This window comes from Gallinula chloropus (assembly GCF_964237585.1).
Source record: "Gallinula chloropus genome assembly, chromosome: 8".
Lineage (NCBI taxonomy): Eukaryota > Metazoa > Chordata > Aves > Gruiformes > Rallidae > Gallinula > Gallinula chloropus.
Genome location: NC_140093.1, coordinates 12,433,460 through 12,441,228, shown reverse-complemented (window position 1 = coordinate 12,441,228; position 7,769 = coordinate 12,433,460). Strand labels below are relative to the sequence as shown.

The 7,769-nt window shown below is 53.7% G+C and overlaps 1 protein-coding gene across 1 annotated transcript; it reads left to right on the top strand.

The window, feature by feature from the left end:
* The first annotated feature begins 1,350 nt into the window (after nucleotides 1-1,350).
* Nucleotides 1,351-2,736, top strand: LOC311194599 (uncharacterized protein). Its single transcript, XM_084267747.1, has one exon. It carries the CDS (start codon nucleotides 1,449-1,451, stop codon nucleotides 2,430-2,432), a length of 984 nt encoding a protein of 327 aa, XP_084123873.1. The 5' UTR covers nucleotides 1,351-1,448; the 3' UTR covers nucleotides 2,433-2,736.
* Nucleotides 2,737-7,769: the final 5,033 nt, after the last annotated feature.

Genomic DNA, 7,769 nt, shown 5'->3' with positions numbered 1-7,769 from the left:
TGCTTTGGGGGCTTGAGGAGACCCACCTTGTCTTGCTTTGGGGAACATTTCACCGAGCCAGGACCTGGAGCAACGTCAGCAGAGCCTGTTGACACAGAGATCTGGACGGGGTGGTGTTCATGTGGGAGCAAAGGTTCCCCTCTCCACACACAAAGATGTTATGCAAAGAGGAAATGTTTGGGGAAAAGAGACTTGCATAGACCCAGGAGCTGCAAGCTCCAGGTGGGATCATGGGGACCTGGCAGGACATTTTTGACAAGAAGATTGGAGATATGAACGTAACAGAGCGGTGGACAATTCAGGAGGATGATGACCTGCAGGTGCATGACCTCGGGCCTGGCTGGAAGGAGTTTGTGCAGCGCCGTGCACTTGGGAGGTAGGGGGCTGCCCACTTGATCCCCATCGGAGTGGGACCGGGGACAATGGGCTGCCATGCAGAACTTTCACTTTCTCAAAGCTTGCTTGTAGGAAACAGCTTTTGACAGGAAAGGGGCAGTTTGGAGGTGGGTGAGGTGGTGGGAAGGGTTTTCCCATTTTGTTTAAGACTTGGTGGGTCATTGACAAACTGGAAAAAAAGTCACAATAATCGGAGGGACGGGGACTGTGGCAGCTCCACAGGGCCAAAGTGCAGCTGGCTTTTGGCCAGAGGTTCTCCATGTTGGTGTCAATATACAAAGAGCTCTTCTAGCAAGCAGGGGCAGTTATACAACATTAGAGCCAAATCTTGTGGGTTTGCATTCAGAGGATGAAGAGAGGGGGAGATACTGTCTGCTGGGACGTGGGGTGATTCCTCAGCAGTCCCTGCATCTGCACCAGGCTGTGGGGTCCTGGAGCAGAGTGAGGCCATGGCTCTGAATTGCTGATGAGACCTCATCCCAACCATTTCCACCCCAGGCAGGAGCCCAGGCACTCTGTCTGGGTGGCAGCAAATGGAGACCTTGGCTGCCAGTCTCCGTGCAGATTGTGCAGGACAAAGAGCTGTGGGTTGCACACCTTTAGACTCCTCAAGAAATCTCACCTGCCTTGCAGCCTCCACCCACACCTTCCTTCTATTTTTCTTCATTTTTTGAACTTCCTCAACCCTAGGCTTCAAGTTGGCTTTCTGCTGAGCTGTGACAAACCAGCATAGGTGAGAGGCTGGAACCCCAAATAGACCTGGGCCCTAATGATTTCCCCCTCAATTACCCCTGCTCCCGGCAGCGGGGCTGGGATGAGCTAGGAAAGGGAACTAGGGTGGTCCCAGCAGGCAGCATGGCTCCTAAAATCTTTAATGCTGAAGCCAGTCCTGAGCTCACATCTGTGTTGAACTTCCCAGATTAGCATCTTGCTGTTAGGGGGAGGACAGTTTGGTATAAAGCTTGCATGAGTGAATTCAATCCATCAGCCCTGGTTGACTTGGTCCCTACTGACTGCATGGGAAGCTGCCAGCTCAGCACAAGGAGCCTGGAATGAGTTGTTCTCCTCTGTGCCCTGACAGGTTTCAGTGCTCCCAGTGCTTACATAGGTGGTCCTCAGCCAAAGTGCACATCCTGTTCCACATGTGCCGGTCCCAAGGCTGGGGCACGGTGCGGATGAGAACCTTTCGCCAGACGTGCAGTCGGTGCACTGAACCCCGGTTGGAGAAGCCCGAATTCAGTGAGGAGACTATGGAGACGCTTCTGCACAACCTGGTGCTAAAGATCCTCAAGTACTTCTACCATGTGCTCATCCAGCCCTCTGAGCTTATGGAAGTTGTGGTGGATGTGCCGGTGCAGGGGCCGCATGACAGTGCTCACTGTGAGGCCTGCCAGCTTGGTGTCTGCAGCCAGATGAAGAAGACCCCAGACATCCAGGTGCTGGATGACAAGAAGCCCTTGAAGAAGAAAAAGCAGACCCCAGGCATCCAGGTGCTGGATGACAGGAAGCCCTTGAAGAAGAAAAAGCAGACCCCAGACATCCAGGTGCTGGATGACAGGAAGCCCTTGAAGGAGAAAAAGCAGACCCCAGGCATCCAGGTGCTGGATGACAGGGAGCCCTTGAAGGAGAAAAAGCAGACCCCAGGCATCCAGGTGCTGGATGACAGGAAGCCCTTGAAGGAGAAAAAGCAGACCCCAGGCATCCAGGTGCTGGATGACAGGGAGCCCTTGATGGAGAAAAAGGAGACCAGGACCCATCACATCCTAAACAGCACGCACGCATGGCCAAATGCAACCCAAACCCACCACCCCCAAACATGGCCAAATGCAACCCAAACCCACCACCCCCAAACACGGCCAAATGCAACCCAAGCCCACTACTCCCATACATGGCCAAATGCAACCCAAATCCACCAACTCTTGCCTGTCAGTAGGAACTGCCCCTGTCAATGGTGCTGCTGCTGTTATAACAGTGCCTGGGTGCTCTATGTTATATTAGCGCTCATCTTCATCTGGCTATATTTCACCAGGGGATAGTGGGATCTGCATCTTGCGAAGAGGAACAGGCATGATGGCCAGCAGGAGCTGACTGAGCCCCTGGAAAATTGGGTGCCTGAGGTCAGCCCTTGCTCATGGCATGGCAAAGCTTCCCTAGTTCATCGGGGGTCAGAGACACATTGGGGGTGCCCCAGCTGGGCACCTCATCCCGCAGCCTCAGTGGGCTTGGTGGTCTGATCGTTTCTTATGGGACATACTCTGTGTGAGGATGACCCTCAGCAGCCCCGTGCAAAGGATGACTGTACTTGGGAGAATAAACTGAGCCCGTTCTTCTCCACTGAAAGATGTATTTGTGCTTTCTTTATTTCTCTAAAGCCTTTTCTAGATATGTGTGAGCAGCTTGGAGGAAAGCTGGGAACTGCCAACTCACCCCTGCCTATGGTTGTATCTATGGTTCTGAAAAACACCCTGGGAAGCACAAACCCTTCCTGGATTGATGGGTCCCCTGTGGTGGGGGCAAAGGGTGCCCAAGCTTGGCAAGCACAGGAAGACTGTGACAGCAGGTCCCAAGTCTCTGCCCTGTTAGCTCTGTCACGTGGAAATTGGACTTAATCTGCAGCCAGCCAGGGTTTCTCTGCTGGGTGAGGTGCAGCCCAGGGCTCAACAATGGCATCCTGAGTTCTTCCCTGGTACCCAGAGGTCAAGATGGATTTTGGGAGTGTCTGAGTTCATCTTGCAGTTGGTGGGGGGCTGGGCCTCATTCCTCACTGGAGGATCACTAGAAAAGGAGGGGGATGCAGAGTGGTGGGTGTTACACTCAAATTCAGATGTGTAAGAAGTAAGCCTGGAGGGAAGCAGCAGAGTGTCCAAATCACCCATGCCATGGGCATGCACCCGCTCCCCATCCCCTCCAGCATCCCATCACCCTGGACACAGGAGTCCCTGTCTTGCTGGCAGAAGTGCTATGATGAGGACATCATTCACCCCCACCTGCAGGAGGCTGCAGCTGCGGGGGGGAAGGGGGGCACAGCGTGTCTCACAGCCAGCACTGCAAGGCTTGTCACCTGGGGGTGTATTGGGGGGTGCACAGGGGACACCAGGGTTGTAGTGGGAAATCCAGCTCCATGGGGCTGCAGAAGCCTGGAGATATGGTCATCTCAGGAAGTGGGGTGTTAATGGTGAATGCGCAGTCACCAGCCCAACACCAAGCCTGGGACAGGTTTCAGAGCAGCTCAGGAGACACCAGCTGTTGTGCCTGTGCCATCCTCATCATACTTTTCATTTTGATTGCATCCCTCTCACAGAGAGGCTGGCCAGGGATGCCTGGCTGATGAATGTTATTAACTCCACCAACTGCCTGGTTTGCTCTGCTTTAGTGACACCAGGCACCCAACTGCGCTGGGATGCTGGGATGGGTTTCTAACAGCCCCCCCAAGTGAGCTGCACCACTCACTCTGCTGTATTCTCTGGGGTTCATACACTGCCTGGGTAGTTGAGGAGTGGAAACACAGACACTGGGGGAACTGCAGCTCACCCCAGGTACTAAGAGCTCAAGTGAACAACCCTCAAACTGCTCCGGGTACTGAGATCGTTTTTTGGGCTGTCGGACAAGAGCCCTGTCCTGCCCATCTCACCAAGTGTCCCCCTTCCCCAGTACCTTCCCTGCTCCCTAGTCGTGAAGCCAGCAGATGGAGCTGCGAGATCTCTGGCACTGCACTGGGAAGCACTGGGATCAGGGACCTGTCAGCACTGGGACTGCTCAGCCGTCCCCAGATGGGGGAAGCCCTCCCCACATCACTGTGCCCGTCTGTGTACCTGCGGCGTGGTCCCCCCCAAACAATATCCTACGTGGATGAGCTGGTCTCTCGCTGTGATTTTCCGGTCTTGGAGCACTGGAGATACTGGGGTGCAAAGTGTGGAGCTTCAAACCCCTCCTGGCCACCAACTCTGCCTGGGGGACAGTGGTGCCACAGCAGCTGGCATCCAGCTGTGTGGCTGGGGACCAGCATGGTGCCACCGGCAGAGACTTCCCCAGGGAGGAAAGCCATCATGACCTGTCTGCTTTTAAGTGAGGATCAGTGATGTCCTGAGCATTTTTGGCAGAGGAGCAGAGGCTGAGAGAGTGCTTGGGATCCAAAGGGTCTCATGTCTGAATGGACCTGTCTTTCTAGAGGAGGTCTGACCTTGTGCAGCTGGCTGGGGCTGAGTGTTGCTGCTGGGTAGGACGGGGCTGATCCTGCAGCCTGGACAAGCTCCCTTCCCTCCCTGCAGTGGGAGCAGCCCTCCCTCTCCCCACCGGCATTACATCACAAAGCAGAGACGGGGCCAAGTTCCTTGCTGCCATTGCCCATAGCCCTCTTCTTTCCATGCTGAAGTTTTCTCAGCCCCAGTCATCATGTCTGGCTGTCTGCAACCACCCCAACCACTGAGCTGCCTGGGAAGCCAACTCTGCTGGAGATCACATCCCTGTGGTCCCCTGTTTTCCTGCTTGGGTATCTCTGCTCTTTTGCAAGGGCAGAGCCACCCCTTGCTCCCTCTGCACACACCCTGCACTCCCCCACCCATACACTGCTTTTTCCCTGGTTCCCTCCCTGATGCTGCCTGCTTGCCTGACTCCTCACACTGTGTGTGCACGTCTGGGGGTACCCCCTCCATCACGCAACCCCTTCATCCCCTCCCCATTATTTAAGATACTCCTGTTCATATGTGAGCTTCACAACCACAGCCTCAGTTTTGGGCTCCTTCCAGGATACCCCACTCTGATGTACAGTTGTGCCCACCCCCCACGTGTTTCTCTAGCAAACTTCCCTCAAAGTTCTGCTTTTCATGGCTTTTGGTAATGTGGGAGCCCAGGCAAACCCTCACAGCTCAGCCCATCCCTCAGGAATAGTGAGTGGTGGCCAGCCCCCCAGCCAACATGGGGATAGCAAGCCCATCACAAGGAAGGCAGCTGAGGGATGAAGGATGATCCTGCCTGTGGGTCCCAGGTAGGTTCTAGCTGTCCCCCCTGGTCTGTCCAGAGATGGGTTCTGCCACAGTTGACTCTCAGCTCAGCACTCACACACAGCCAAGAATGGGCAAACCTCACCCGGGGACATTTTGCTGACCTTTCACTGCAGCCAGACTGATAAATCGCTGTCTCTGTGCCTGTCTCCCTGGAGAGAAGCTCTCACCACTCTGGCAGGTCATGAGGTGCCAAGAAATGCCAGGCCGGTTGTCGCTCTCCCTTTCCTCCTCTGCTGCCCGTTCCCAGCCCTCCCTGCAGCCGGCGGCCGCAGCCACGAGGCGCCAGGGTTGGCCCTCAGCAACACCACAGCTTGGTGAGCTGGGGGCGAGGGCTGGGCTGCACCAGGGATTTCCCAGCCGAGCTGTTGCTGGGAGGTGGAGAAGAGCCTCTGTTTATGGCTAATCTATTATAGGGCAGCAATTATCTTTTAACTTGCCCCAGAGCTGTCCAGGCTCAGATCCTACAAAGGATGGTTTAATGCTCAGGGGACCACGTCTTGATTGTGCTTTTTTTCCTCTCCTCCCTTCATCTCTCTGATGTCTCTGGACATGTTAGCAGACCTGGGAGCAAGAGAGCTGGACCTGCTGCACTGCTCCCTGCTGTCAACCCAGAGGACCTTGGCGCTATTATTTCAGCTCTGTGCCCTAGGAAAATAGGGATCAATAACCCAGCTCTCAGCCCTGGATCCAGGCACAAGGTAGGAAGCAGTACCTATGGTTTTAAGCTCTTTCCAAAGGCTGGATTTTTTTCACAGACTGTGAAGCAGCGAAGAGATGCCTGGCAGAGCTGTCCCTCTGCCTCAGCTCCCATCTGTGCTCGCTGCAGAGCCTCTGCTGGGAAGACAGGCTCTCAGCCCAACAGCTAGCGGGACTGGGCTGAGTTTTCACCCCTTTTGAAGTGAAACTTGCATACCTGTCATTTTTTCCACGTGTCAGTTGAACCCAGGTTGAATCGCTGTTCTCAGCAAACAGGTTGCTGCACTCTCCTCCTGCCCCTGCCCCCGTCCTTGGTGATGTGCTGTGGCTATAAATAACTGAAAGTCGGGTTCTTATCTCTTCCTGACCTCTGCAGTTTGTATTCACGGCTAGTCAGGGGTCTGTCTCAGCCCCTGAAGCTGCGTGGGCCGTGGCTGAGAAGCTGTCGGGGCAAGGGACAGTGTGATAACCCCCTTGGGAGCAGAGCTGTGCATGGCTGAGACCAGCAGCCAGCCTTGATCATGTTCCTCTTGGAATAAAAGCCTCAGGGCACAAACTTGGTACCTATCAAAGATTTATTTTGTCCTCAGGAGGAAGATTACACAGAACCATCCTTATGTGGCATCAGGTATTTTACAGAATGTAGTATCAAAAAAGAAAAAAATAATAAAAATATATATATATGTATAAAAATTACCTTGCAGTTAGAAACCATAGCCAAGAGTACAGTTCTTAGTGTGCCTGCAAATTTGACCTTCCTTAGGCCTTCTGCTCCTCTACATGCTCTATAAATGGCTTTTGGGATGGCAGCAATGTGGCAGTGGCTCATTCACTGCTGACTCCTTCTTTGCACGGCAAAACCAAAGGAGCAGGAGGGAGACAGGCCCAGAGGAGGCTACAGGCACAGAGAGGGCAGCAGGCAGTTTTTGCATGTTGCTTATAGCTATATGAGGGCTTTGCTGGTAAGTGAAAGAGATGATGTCCCTGCTGAAGACTGGGAAGCTCACCTGACCTTGCTCCTTGGTGGGGCTTACTTGTCTGCATGGGCCATGGAGGGAGGCTGGGGAGATATGAATACTTCTGGTGTGTAATGTGATTTGGGGTTAGTCTAGAATGACTTGGACACCTGCAATAGGCCAGAAGAGCCATGAACAAACACTGAAAACCATCAGTAACCTGCACATCAGCCAAATCAATGGCCTTATGCACAGTTAAAAGGGACTAGGTTCTAACAAGAATGGACACACTGCCATGCAGGACTACCCAGGCCCCTAAAAGAGGTGAAACCCCAAGGAAGGACATTTTATCTGAAACAATTCTGCTGAAAATAAATACCTCTTTGGTTCAGCAGATGTGATGCTGTTTTTTGTGTTTGAAAACTTTCCTTGGGGGTTCTGCTATGGCTGGAAACCATTCCAAGAACTCAGATGAGTGGAGGACTGGAGAGGGCTTGAGATGATGGAGGGTTGGAGAAGTTTTGGTGGCTGGCAGAGAGTGTGACACCGAGTCCCAGCCCTGCTCCCCATCCTTGTGTCATCTGTGGAGCCCCCATCCCACACTGGGAGGAAAGGGTAGCCCATTTGGGTTGGTGCTGTCTTGGCAACCATTAGTTTTCCATCCATGGCTGAAGTTTAGGGCTAATGTGAATGCATCCTCACATCCCTGGGGCCAGGT

Bases quoted from the DNA above. Each gene is read 5' to 3' on its own strand.
- LOC311194599 (XM_084267747.1), top strand. From the start codon at position 1,449: ATGAGTTGTTCTCCTCTGTGCCCTGACAGGTTTCAGTGCTCCCAGTGC.